The sequence below is a fragment of the Pocillopora damicornis genome, chromosome 6, assembly GCF_964200805.1.
Source record: "Pocillopora damicornis chromosome 6, jaPocDami1.2, whole genome shotgun sequence".
Lineage (NCBI taxonomy): Eukaryota > Metazoa > Cnidaria > Anthozoa > Scleractinia > Pocilloporidae > Pocillopora > Pocillopora damicornis.
This window is the reverse complement of record NC_142675.1, coordinates 15287501-15300000: the sequence shown is the minus strand read 5'-3', so window position 1 is coordinate 15300000 and position 12500 is coordinate 15287501. Positions and strand designations below refer to the sequence as shown.

The window sequence follows — 12500 nt, the reverse complement described above, 5'->3', positions numbered from 1 at the left end:
TCCACTTTTCAAAAATATTTTTTCAGGATGCAAGTGTTCACTGTTTTGTATACTGTTAAATATACTTCTGACTTAATACTAAGTGTTAGGGCATGTTATTGTACATTCATTATTTACCGAGTTGAGCACTTTTGAGAAAGTGATGTGAAGGACTTGTGTCATTTGAGCTGGTAGTGCAATCTGAGTATCTTGCTGAGCATTTCAGTTGGGTCGTTTCAGCCAGTTTTGCCATCTGAGATAGTTAGGTTATTTGTATCAGCTGGTCACCTAAGCCAGTTTGATCATTTGAACCAGTCCGATCACTTAATCCAGTTTGTTCATTTGAGGCACTTGGGCCTTTAAGGGCAGCTGGGTCACCTGAGTCCGTTTGATCATTTCAGCCGGTTGGGTCATTTGAGGCAGTTGCGTGATTTGAGCCAGACAAACCGGTTTAGTCACCTGTGGTAGTTTGGCCATTTGAGGCAGCTGGGTCATTTGAAGCAGTTGGGCCATTTGACTTAGTTGCATCATTCGACGAAGTTGCATCATTTAATTTGAATGGGTTTGGTCGGTTGGGCTAGTTTGGCAGTTTTAGACAACACTGTGCCGTTTTCACCAGTTGGGTCATTTCAGCCTGTTTGGCCATTTGAGGTAGTTGGGTCATTTGAAACAATTTTTGTTATTTGAGTGAGTTTTGTCATTTCAGTCAGTTGGGTCATTTGAGGTAGCTGTGCCATTTGAAGCAGTTGGTAATTTCAGCCAGTTGGGTCATTTCAGCTAGTTGCTAGTTAGTTGAAACAATTGGATCATTTGAACTGATTTACTCACTTGAGCTGGTTGGCAATATTAGAGAGTTGCATCATTTGAACTGATTGAGTTATTTGATCCAATTGGGTCATTTGAGGCAGTTGGGTCATTTGAACCAATTTTGTCATTTGAGTGAGTTTGATTATTTCAGCCAGTTGGGTCATTTGAGGCAGCTGTGCCATTTAAGGCAGCTAGTCATTTCGACCACTTGTGCCATTTTAGCAAGTTGGGTCATTTTAGGTGGTCGAGTCATTTGAAACAATTGGATCATTTAAACTGGTTACTCATTTGAGCCTGTTGGTTCATTATATTTGAGGCAGCTGAGCCATTTGAGGCAGCTGTGCCTCTTGAGGCAGTTGGTCATTTCAGCCAGTTGGTGTCATTTGAGGTAGTTGGGTAATTTCAAACAATTGCATCATTTGAACCGGTTTACTCATTTAAGCCAGTTGGGCCATTTGAGACAGTTGCATCATTTGAACCGGTTTAGTCATTTCATCCAATTGGGCCATTTGAGGCAGTTGGGTCATTTGAACCAATTTTGTCATTTCAGCCAGTTGAGTCATTTGAGCATGTTTGACCATTTGAGACAGTTGCATCATTTTAGGGTTTGGTCATTTGATCCAATTGGGTCATTTAAGGCAGTTTGGTCATTTGAACCAATTTTTGCATTTAAGTGAGTTTGGTCATTTCAGCCAGTTGGGTCATTTGAGGCAGCTGTGCCATTTCAGCAAGTTGGTTCATTTGAAACAATTGGATCATTGTAACCAGTTTACTCATTTGGGCCTGACTGGTTATCGGAGAAAATTGCATCATTTGAACTGGTTTAGTCATTTATAGAATTGGGCCATTTGAGGCAGTTGGGTCATTTGAACCAATTTTGTCATCTAAATGAGCTTGGTCATTTCAGTGAGTTGGGTCATTTGAGGCAGCTATGCCATTTGAGGCAGCTGTGCCATTTAAGGTAGCTGTGCCATTTGAGGCAGCTGTGTCATTTGAGGCAGCTGTGCCATTTGAGGCTGTTGGTCTTTTCAGCCAGTTGGGTCATTTCAGCAAGTTGGGTCATTTGAGCCGGTTTGGCCAATTGAGACAGTTGCATCATTTGAACTGGTTTGGTCATTCAGCCAGTTGAGTCATTTGAACTGGCCTGGTCATTCAAAGAAATTTGGTTGACCAATTGAACTGGATTGGTCATTTGAGGCAACTGGGTTGACCAATTGAAATGGTTGGTCATTTGAGGTTTTTTGGGTCATTTCAACTGGTTTGGGAATTTTAGGCAATTGGGTCAACAGAGCTGGTTTGGTCATTTGCAGTAGTTGTGTTATTTGAACCAGTTTGGTCATTTGAGGCAATTGGGTCAATTGAACAGGTTTGGACAATTGAGGCAGTTGGGGAATTTTAACCAGTTTGGTCATTTTAGTAATTTTAGCCAGTAAGCTCATCTTACCCATTTGGATCATTGGAAGCACTTTGGTCATTTTAGAGAGTCAGTATCAGTGAACCTCTTTGATCATTTGAGACATTGTGATTGTTTGAGGAAGTTGAGTAATGACTGTAGTCAGTCTGGTCATTTGACACAGTCCAATCAGTTGATACAATCTATGATTTAAGTTTGGTGAAAATAATCTATAGTCCAAAGCTAAGAATCTTGCCAAAAAAACCCACACAAGAATAAAGGCAAAAAGTTGCACTATCCCGCTAGAGGTCACTACCATCACCATACAGTTGTTTACTTAAGTAAAATTTCATTTATTTGCTAACTGTATTGCTAAGAATTACAGTGCAAACCACCACTGATGAAAATATATAGGGCCACTCACTTGACCTCAGGGGGTAAGCTAACTTATATACACTTGTGTTGAACAGTTTAACTAACAGAAAAAAACAATGACTCCAACAATTACAGTAGACTCCTAGTTGGGTGAAAACCGGGTGTTTCAAACTTCTTTTTACAATATCTAAAGCAGACACCTGCTGCCACCCACTGGAATAAAAAAAAAAATCCAAGAATTTCTACTGACTGAAAACCAATTTTCACTGACCATGTATGTGTAGGGAAAAAAACTATATATTTACAAATGAAAGCATGGTTTCTTCAATTATAGCCAGACAAAAGAGAATGCCAAAGCCAAATGGCAACATCATCAGCTTTCAGAAAATAAGCATATTTGGATACTAAGGTTAGAGACAAAACAGTCTTGTTTACTGTCTGGTTAAGTAACATTACTTAACCTCACAAGTCTTTCAGAGCATCTTACATATTTCTGATCACCCTTTGCAGAGCATTACACTGCCCAAACAATATAAGTTCAGTTTCAATTGTTCTAATTGCTTTAAATTAGTTTTAAAAGTTCTAATTGCCTTTAATATTCATACATGTAACTTAAGGTCAAGAGGGACAGCCACAACAATTTTCTCTTTACCATTAGCAGTGCCTAAGTTGTAGCTCAACTCAGCTACACCACATATACTATCAATCCTCATTACTGGAATAAAAGCTGCCACTGACTCAACTTCAAATGATGGCAGGCATGCTTGAATTGGTAAACCAAAGTAAAACCTTACATGAGGGTGAACTTTGTACCAATGAACACAAGCCAGTGTGTAAGGTAGGTTCACATTTTCACCAGTTGGGGAGCGGATAGTTATAGAGTGCTTGAAGAAGTATTGGACAATCCCTGTAAGAGAAAGAGAAAATAGTAGAGAGGATGAGTGCTATAAACATACATGTAGTAATCTTCTATGTTCTGTACAAAAAGCTTAAGAACTTAGATTCACTAAGATCTAGTGAATCTTACTTCTTATATACACGTAGAGTATTGCTTTGTAATGTGATAAATAGCAAGACTGTTAAGTTGCAAACACTGAAAGTATTTACTATTATTGTCCTCTGCATCTAAATATACCAAGATAATAACAGCAAAGGGTATGCTCAATCATTTTTTAAGCAGATGTTTGTTGGGTTTGGTTCTCCTTTAGCTTGTTTGTCAATAAAGTATTTACTATACAGATTCAAACACAGAAGCCCATAAAAGGAGATAAACAAGTCTACTTTGATTGAAAATCTTACGACACTGAAGGGCAAACTTAATATTTATTGCAGCAACTATAAAAGGGAAGTAAAAAAATTGCCACAAGACAGATTCAAGGGGAAAAGAAAAAGTATTCCTCTACATTATATCACTGTTGTCTCCATTAATAATTCTTTGGAGAGCCAAAATATTTCTGACAAGGACATGTACATTCTGCATTTTTTTAAGTCCACAGGAATAAATACACTGTATTTTCTCAACTAAAACCAGCATTTATCTGGAGCCTAGCATTTAATTTAGAAAATAGGGTAAAGTATGACCCCTTATCGCACCTCACTGTTCTCACAAATCAAGTTCAGGCCAAAATGATTTCAAACTGGTTTGGCAGTATTTTTCTACAGGTCTTTAAGTCATGGCAAAAAATTTGGAACAAAAGAATAAACAAATCAAACTAGTTTGAAAAATTTAAAATCATAACTACATTTGAACCACATGTACAAACTCACCTGGCCGCAGATCCACTGAAGCTGTGTCCAAACCATTTGCACCATACCATCGTGCAAGTATACAGGCTGACCGTTCACTTCTTGAATACCAGGAGTCAAGTTTCTGGTCATAAAGTAGTAACTGTGAAAATTGACGTGACAATTTGGGAACATAAACAATAGTGTCTTCCTTGTGTAGGAAAGTGTACATTGTTGTCAAGGCTTCAACTTCGTCATCACTCATGTAAACTTCCTTGATAGGAGATAACACTTGAATGGAGCATTTGTCAACAAATGACAAATGGAACAGGTCAGTTCCAGTGTCAGCTTTGAGTTTCATACTTTCTCTATATTCAGTTGGAGTCAAAGGATTCTTCTTTGTCTGTGCCAATGAGCCTTTATCTGCAGATGCTAACATGTCTTTAAATCCATCAAATTCTCTTGGCCATGACATGCCCCTCACTTGTTGCCGCTCAATAAATTTCCTCATCAATTGTACCTCAATCTGATGGTTGTTTACATGTAAAGCACCCAAAATACCATTGAAGCGCTCAAATGAGAAGCACCAGAATCCATAAACAGGACCAAAATCAAGGATACATTCAGATAAATGGCAATGAAGATGCATGTTGGGTGTGACTTTAGAAGAACCATACAAATCTTCAACACTTCTGCAAAACTTGAGAAGAAGGTCATCAGCAATTTTCACTTGCGAAGTGGATATAACTGTTGAACACAGTATACAGCATGCTTTCACAAATAATTTCCAGCATTGTAAATGTCTGTCTGGTAGTATGTCCTTTAAAGCAAAGGATGAAAAAACCACTGCCCAGTTCTTAAATTGATCAGCAGTAAAACCTTTAAAGCCTGACGCAATCTTCGATGGAATTCGCCCGATACTGGAAGGCACTTTCAATTTGTTAATCCTTTTTTGAAGCACTTTGAAGTCCTGTTCATCCAGCAAGTTCAATTCTTTCCAAATCTTAAGCATTTTCTTTGTAGTACCCAGCATCAAGTTATGCATGGGATCAATGACGACACATGCAATGAAGTCAAAATATGGAAGGTGAATCAAAGATGAAAATCGCACTCCATTCACACTTTCCTTCTTTTCACGGCCTTTCTTTGAGGTTACTGAGTTGTGAACTCTCCAGACCTGCTCTCTATGATCAATGTTGGTGCGTAAATCCCAACTGTCTCGATCAAACCCAGAGAAATCTTGTTTCTCCCCAAATGATGACCTTGGAAACTCTTTCTTGCACTTGTTACAGCCTTTTCTTGCTGAAAAGCCCAGAAAACCACAAAGTTTGCAAGATGCTGGAATGTCACAGGTAACACAAAGAACAGCAAGCCGACAAAATCTGGGTCCTGTTAAGGGGCAGTCCAACCAAACACCATCCCAAAAGTCTACCAATTCTTCCACCAAAGGGTCCAGGAATGAATTTACATTTCGACTTGGTTCCTGAGGACCTGGAATGATTCCCACCACTGCTACATTTTCCTCTTTATTTCTTTCCTGTGGTGGCAAGTTCAGGAAACTTAAATAGATCACCCCAACACTATAAACAGAATCCTTGTATGGTTGAAACCAATCAAGATTCAACATGCATCCAAATGTATTGGGGGCATCAAAGAAGGGCTTTCCTTCTGCACTCTTGAAATTCTTCCAGACTCTTCCATCATAAATGTCTCCTAGGAAGTCAGGATCTCGAGGACACTTTTTGTATTGCTCTCATTTCTCAGAAAATCCAGGACGCTTTAGGAATTCTTGCAGGGTTTTCTTGACAGAACGGTAGCAAAACACTCTTTTTGCTTTTAAAATCAGTTCTCCATGTTTGGAGTGTACAGCTTGGAAAAGTGCTGCTCCACATGACCTTCTTTGGCTTCTATGTGGATGATGGGGAAATTCCACAAAGCTGCAACGTTCACCCTTCTTCCGTCCATTTGACAGAGTTCGTACACAGTCCTCAGGTTTGTAACATGAAGAACATTTTGGACAAACAATGAATTTCTCAATATCATCTTGATTGATTCCCAAATGCTTCCTAATCATATAGAGGGATTGGGGAAGTAGGTTTGACATTTGTTTTAGAGCCTTGCAATGAATTATTCTAGCCATTAGATCCAGCAGTCTTTTCAGAAAACAGAACAGAACATTCACTGCAGCATCTGACAAGTTGTGCATTACTTTCCACGTCATGACAAAAATAATTATAAGACTGATAGATGTGTTGCTCAATACTGATAAATTATTACTCTGCGTAGTGTTGCTCTTATCAGTGGTAATATCATCATCCTCGGATGATGACAGTAGGTTTTTAAACTGCAATTCAGCCTCATCATCAGTCTCTCCCTAAAAAGAAAAAAGGGTAAATGTGTAACTTTCAACCAATATTAAAAGAAAAAATACCCACTCAACAGCATTCTGTTTCTTTTACCGTGAAATTAACATAATGCCATTAAATACCCCTTCTTCATCAGAGGAAAAGCTCAAAATACATTCTAGTCATGCAATGCTTTAGAGAAGTATACAAGTTACAAGTGGAATATTCCATGGTAATATTACTTCAAGAAAGCATTGCATAACTATTTTATACTATGCCATTGAAAATACATGTACAGTGGCCAACACTATCAATGTGACCTATGCATAATGGGAAGGTTGAGTATTGCAATGAATTTCAGGTCAAACTGATTTTCACTACATGTAGTATGATTTGCATTTTCCTTCATTTAAGGATTATAGTAATAAACATGGAATGAGGGAAAATACATACATACATCCATTATTGACTTTCCCCAAAGAGGCTTTTCAAAGACAATACCAATTTGTTAAAAATATTGTCTTCATGTTGTCAAGTGGAGAAAAAAAAATTACAAATACAAATACAATACAAATATTTAATTACAAATACAGTTCAAATTCCTTTAAAATAGAATTAAGCTGAAAATTAATTTCAGTGCAGCTCTTTATTTTGTACATGCTCCACCCACTGAGCAGCAAAGGCTTATAACAGGCTAGATGATATTTACTGATGTATTAGTCAGACAATTAAAACATCTGGCTTACATGTAAACTGTCAGATGACTCAGCACTTGACAACCCATTACTGTCGTCACTTCCAGAAACATGTGTATCTGTTGGTTAAAGAGAAATATAGGTCACTTCAAAAGAGAGTGAGAGCACAGGTTTAGTCACTAGCAAAAAAAAAAAAGTGCGTTTTTGCTCATAAAAATAACTAACTTCTTTTTCACTCAAAAAAGAAGTTGCATGATTCTCTATTGTGACACTTGCAACACCATATGCATTACAATCCCAACTATTCATATATCTGTTACCTTACATGTCAATGCCAAAAAGTTAACTCGTGAACACAAAATCGTAACAAGTCCAAGGAAAATTTTGTCTTGGAGGAATTACAATGATTTGTAAAACAGCATCTTATATTTCAGCTTAAAAGTGAGGCCTATAGGTCACAAACAATGAATAAACATGCACAACCAACTGCATTTTTGTGTCCCCTAGGTCTAGCTGCATAGCTGAATTGTGATATGTAAAAAGTGGTATTTTGCAATTAAATTTAGCCCCATCCTGGAGCGGGCTAACATCAGCAATACAAAACTGTACTTTATAAGCCAATTAACTTCAAGCCCTCAAAACTTCAATCTCACCCAAACTTTGCTTTCAAAGAAGGTTTATTCTGAAGGTGAATAACATTAAAGTTTGGTGTAAATAGATATATGAATATATACCTTGAAGTTCCGGACTTTCAGCGGTAAATTTTGCAACTTCAGAACATTCATCGCTTGATAAATCAAAGTCAAGATCCAGGTCGCTTGAATCTGAGTGAATTCGAAGATCTTGGCTAAGCAATTCATCTGTGTAATCTAAGATCAAAAATAAAATTAGACACAGTTACAGATTAAGATGTTGTTCCTCAATATGAAAGTAATAAAACATCGACAGGCAGTTTGAAAAGCCGACCAAACAAAAGCAAACAACAACCATTCAAAATCACACTGACTTACCAATTTTTGCATTATCGACGGTCTTCCTTCGCTTGTGGGCATTAAACGTCCTGATCGAGACCAGACGATCGCAGTGATCACAAAATCTTTTCTTCGTCCTCTTCGAACAATACACAATTTTCTCATTTGCAGGTAAAACAGAATTCATTTCCTCCACCAACGTGACTGGAAAACTATGCTAACTCGTTGAAAAAAGGCTTGGTTGCGAAGCTCACGCAGCCGCTTCGTGGTTATTTGTTGGTTCTTTGTGGCGGGAATTTTCAGTTCACGAGGTTCGCTGATTCAGACTGTTTCTCGACTTATGCAAATTCTTCCGCGGTTCAAATAGTGTTATTCATCTGATTTCAAAAACATGGATCGGAATTCCAGCGCACAAAGTCGCGGTAGTGCACCAAGCAATTTTTATTCAATATCACGGACTCCATCCCCTTCTAGCGGTTCGAGTTCGCGAGTAAGTTCAGTTGGTCGGTCGTCATCTTCTGTCCGATCCAGCGGATCTACGCCCCTATCCTCACGAGAAACAGCGCAGCAGTTAATCACTGGCCTTGCTGCCTGCCAGAGTTCGATTGAAGAACTACTTCAGACCGTGCGAAGCTCAAACGAGCGTGTTGAAGAACTGGCCGAAAAAGTAAAAATCCTAGACGGCAAGGTAGAAAAGCTTTCTTCCCAGCCCGTAGATGGAACCGAGAGTGATTCTGATGGACGAGGGAAAAAGAGAAAGAGAACAAAATCGTCTCTTCTTGTTCAGGTGAGTTTGAAAATTTTGACTGAAAAACCTTGGATTGCTGTTGTGGTACCTGATTCCCTCTGCTAAGTTGGCGTCATTTTGAAACGATCGAACAACGATGTATATTTCTCTCATTGAAGACTACACCCTGATGGTAATTTTCTCATTTACATCAGTTACATGATATCGTTCAAAATCTCAGTTAAGCTAAATGAATACATGTCAGTCGCTGGTTAACTTTTTAATTTTAAAAGCTTAAGGGAAGCTGCTTGCTCTGGCTTTTCAGTCGTTCTGTTGATCGAGGTGAGAAATTTTCATGTAAGTGTGATTAAAGCTTACAAGCTTTTGTCTTGGTACCGCTCAATTTAGGTCACTTAGATTTCATTTAGTTTTTGGAGTTTTCATGAGAGGCTGAACACAACCTGTTTGTGACGTGAGTTACTTGCTTTACCGTGAAAATGGAAGTTTATAATGTTGCACTGATTGCGGCAGTATTCAAATTTGTGTAATAGGAAGAGGTTCACAAGCTCCACAATAGTAGAGACCCCGCAAGGTAATACAGAGGAAGGGAATCGTAAGTAAAAATTAAACTGTGCACTTGTTTAGAATTTAAATTCAACGACCTAGTGCATGTATATCTATTTCCAACTCGCATGAAATTGTATATGATTCACGTAATGTCAGCGCGAAGACGAAGCTACACGCGGAACTCTGTGATTTTGTTGGCAACGTTTTGCCGCCATCTTTCCTATTTGAGGAAGGACTTTGAGCTTGCCGCCTAAGTATTTTGTATAACAATAGGGGCCTGTTTCCGAAAGTTTCAATTAAATGGTTAAGAATATATGAAAGTCATATATTTGAACTGCGGATAAAGACGTGAATGAAAGTGATCCTCGCAGTAATATGCACTACTTGGGCAGTAGTGAAAATAAGGCCTGAAAAAAATTCAGGCCTGTACGGGATTTGAACCCATGACCTCTGCGATACGCAGAGGTCATGGGTTCAAATCCCGTACAGGCCTGAATTTTTTTCAGGCCTTATTTTCACTACTGCCCAAGTAGTGCATATTACTGCGAGGATCACTTTCATTCACGTCTTTATCCGCAGTTCAAATATATGACTTTCATATATTCTTAACCATTTATTCATCACTTCACGGGTTTATTTAGAACCAACTTCATGACCAGCTCCCAGTTGGCTTGTTAGCTCAGTTGGTAGAGCGCTGCACCGGTATCGCAGAGGTCATGGGTTCAAATCCCGTACAGGCCTGAATTTTTTTCAGGCCTTATTTTCACTACTGCCCAAGTAGTGCATATTACTGCGAGGATCACTTTCATTCAAGTTTCAATTAACTTGTGCGCGCGAAAATATTTGGACCCGGTGAGTTCTCGGGACTTTTCTAGGTCCCGGCAGAAGAATCACTCATGGCAAGCTTTCTTGGGTGAGAGTTATTCCCGCTAAATAATCATTTGCGCATCGAGACATCTGATTTCTCTCTTATCACTGAAGACGAATTATGAAGAGAGTTTTAGGTTAATGGTAGGGAGAAACGACTCTAAACAATTAAAACTAGGTCGCGTTCTCATGACGTGCAATTAGATCTGGCAAGCTGAACTAGTTCGAGACACTTTCAGCATGTAGTTGACGGAAAGCTCAAAAGTACCATACATGTAGGTTCCTGTTATTTGCCTAGCGTTCAGATCGTATAATACTAAGACGAACACTGTAACTGCTGTACCTCTGCGCCATTTCCCCGCGCGTTCATAGGAAGGAAGCTGTTGACCAAAGGCCATGTTCACCAATTTTCCTGGTTTTCGCGCGCTGCCAACTTTGCTACAACTGGCGGGGATTTTACAAATTTAACATCAGATTTTTGGGGATTTTGAAAGTATTCCAAGTCGATCGGCAATGTTCGAAAGAAATTTAAGGGCTAGAAAACCCGAAATAAGGAAAGAAGTCAAATCAAAATTGTGCAACGGAAATCAACTGGTAATTAAAATTTATCATGCAGGTTTCAGGGTAATTATTTTTTGTGGGACTGATATAATCTAATTAAGACCCCGTCCACACTACACCGGAGAAATTTGAAAACGGACTTTTACTCTGAAAGCGCATCAAATGTTCACCGTTCACATTCCGCCGGAGAAATTTGAAAACGCAACAATCAACGGCGACAAAAACGCTTGAGTGCATCCTTGAGGGTTAGGATTAATCACAAGATTATCGTGAAGTCATTGTTTTCGAAAAGCTCCGCTTTTAAAATGTTCTCTGTCCACACTAAAACGCAAGGCCAAATTCCTTCAGTTTGAAGAGCGTTTTCGGAAAGCTCCGTCTTCGTCTCCGGATTAGTGTGGACGGTAGGCTTAACCGTGGAATGAAGCTGCGTTTTCAAATTTCTCCGACGCAGTGTGGACGGGGCCTAAGGCAGGCTTGAAGACCCATGAGCACTTTTTCTCATATGTAGACTTGGACCCATACATTTAACCCAAGTTTAAGAGTGAATAAGTAAAGGCACTAAGAAATTTTTTCACCGAGATACAGAGGCCTAAATATTTTGTATATTTTCTCCCTGTCAGGGTCACCAGCCCTCACAACACAAAGGTAACTCAGCTGATTGTTGATGAACTTTGCCGCTAAGGCCACCGAGGTGGATTTGGTAAAGCTGCTGTACAACGTAAGTTTACTATACAAGCAATTTAAAACTAGAGGACACCACTGCAACCAAGATTTACTGTCCATGACAGATAATCAGGCCCCAATCACGCAATTTTGAAATTAAAGCCTTTTTTGTTTTGTTCAGGAACTGCCAAAAAGTATCATGAGCACTTACGGAGGACTGCCCTTGGAAAAATAACGGATGAAATAAAATTGAAAAATAAGAAAAATCTTCGAAAAGAGATTAAGTATACAGTTAATATGCATTAAAATAACTTAAATGATACATTTTGAATGATGCAATGAAAGTTAGTTGAAAAGTACTAAAAAGCAAATTTTTCTTTATCTCATAGAAATATGAGAGAAGAAAAGCTCATGTCAAGGATGAGACTGAGTCCCGTGCCCTCGCAAAGTTAAGTAAAGAGCACATGTCTAGTGACGATGATGACACAGATACTGATGAAGGCGAAGGAGGATGGGTGTCTAGGCCCCCAAAATACAGGAGCAAAACTCTTGAAGCTTTCCTAAACAAGTAAGAAGCATGCTAAAGGTTTAGTCCTTTACTGATATTTCTAATAGCAAGAAAGATGGAAATGTTTCTATCCTTAAAAATTGTCCAGTATTGCCAGACTGTTCCTTGTTATTGACAATGATGGACTGTAAATGTCAGGTAGGCTTTAAAGTCAGTTTATTTGTTAGTCACCTATTAGCGCTTTTTTGCCCGGTTTTTTTTAAGGGTTGGATTTACTTCACGGTTTCAGTCAAGTCAACGGCATCTTCTAATTATAA

The 12500-nt window shown here is 38.7% G+C and overlaps 4 protein-coding genes and 2 pseudogenes across 5 annotated transcripts in view; 4 read left to right on the top strand and 2 right to left on the bottom strand.

The window, feature by feature from the left end:
- The window catches only part of LOC149044143 (uncharacterized), a 280943-nt pseudogene that overhangs the window by 204714 nt on the left and 63729 nt on the right, over nucleotides 1–12500 (top strand).
- The window catches only part of LOC149044152 (uncharacterized), a 16267-nt gene that overhangs the window by 1948 nt on the left and 1819 nt on the right, over nucleotides 1–12500 (top strand). The window lies entirely within an intron of this gene.
- On the bottom strand, nucleotides 2512–5992 carry LOC113664842 (uncharacterized). The gene is made up of 2 exons (XM_089208604.1): nucleotides 4322–5992; nucleotides 2512–3461 (listed from the first exon to the last, which is right to left on the bottom strand). The coding sequence occupies exons 1-2, from the start codon at nucleotides 5904–5906 to the stop codon at nucleotides 3154–3156; spliced, it is 1893 nt and encodes a 630-aa protein (XP_089064730.1). The 5' UTR covers nucleotides 5907–5992; the 3' UTR covers nucleotides 2512–3153.
- Nucleotides 6696–8644, bottom strand: LOC149044155 (uncharacterized). Its single transcript, XM_089208607.1, has 3 exons — nucleotides 8330–8644; nucleotides 8054–8188; nucleotides 6696–7438 (listed from the first exon to the last, which is right to left on the bottom strand). Exons 1-3 carry the CDS (start codon nucleotides 8475–8477, stop codon nucleotides 7353–7355), a joined length of 369 nt encoding a protein of 122 aa, XP_089064733.1. The 5' UTR covers nucleotides 8478–8644; the 3' UTR covers nucleotides 6696–7352.
- Nucleotides 8682–11981, top strand: LOC149044154 (uncharacterized; annotated as a pseudogene). The gene is made up of 4 exons (XR_016187839.1): nucleotides 8682–9077; nucleotides 9569–9630; nucleotides 11633–11730; nucleotides 11857–11981. The product of XR_016187839.1 is annotated as an uncharacterized LOC149044154 (transcript).
- LOC149044153 (uncharacterized) overlaps nucleotides 12068–12500 on the top strand; it is a 1198-nt gene continuing 765 nt past the window's right edge. Inside the window, exon 1 of the mRNA XM_089208609.1 lies at nucleotides 12068–12243. Within this exon, the coding sequence (XP_089064735.1) occupies nucleotides 12140–12243 (104 nt within the window). The 5' untranslated portion in view covers nucleotides 12068–12139. The remainder of the gene's footprint in view (nucleotides 12244–12500) is intronic.

Excerpts from the sequence above, each read along its gene's own strand:
- LOC113664842 (XM_089208604.1), bottom strand. The coding sequence starts at position 5,906 with ATGTTGAATCTTGATTGGTTTCAACCATACAAGGATTCTGTTTATAGT. Across the intron at positions 3,462-4,321 it reads TTCAGTGGATCTGCGGCCAG|GGATTGTCCAATACTTCTTC; the intron begins GTGAGTTTGTAC and ends TTTCTCTTACAG.
- LOC149044155 (XM_089208607.1), bottom strand. The coding sequence starts at position 8,477 with ATGAATTCTGTTTTACCTGCAAATGAGAAAATTGTGTATTGTTCGAAG. Across the intron at positions 8,189-8,329 it reads CGTCGATAATGCAAAAATTG|ATTACACAGATGAATTGCTT; the intron begins GTAAGTCAGTGT and ends TTTTGATCTTAG. Across the intron at positions 7,439-8,053 it reads TGAAAGTCCGGAACTTCAAG|ATACACATGTTTCTGGAAGT; the intron begins GTATATATTCAT and ends TTTAACCAACAG.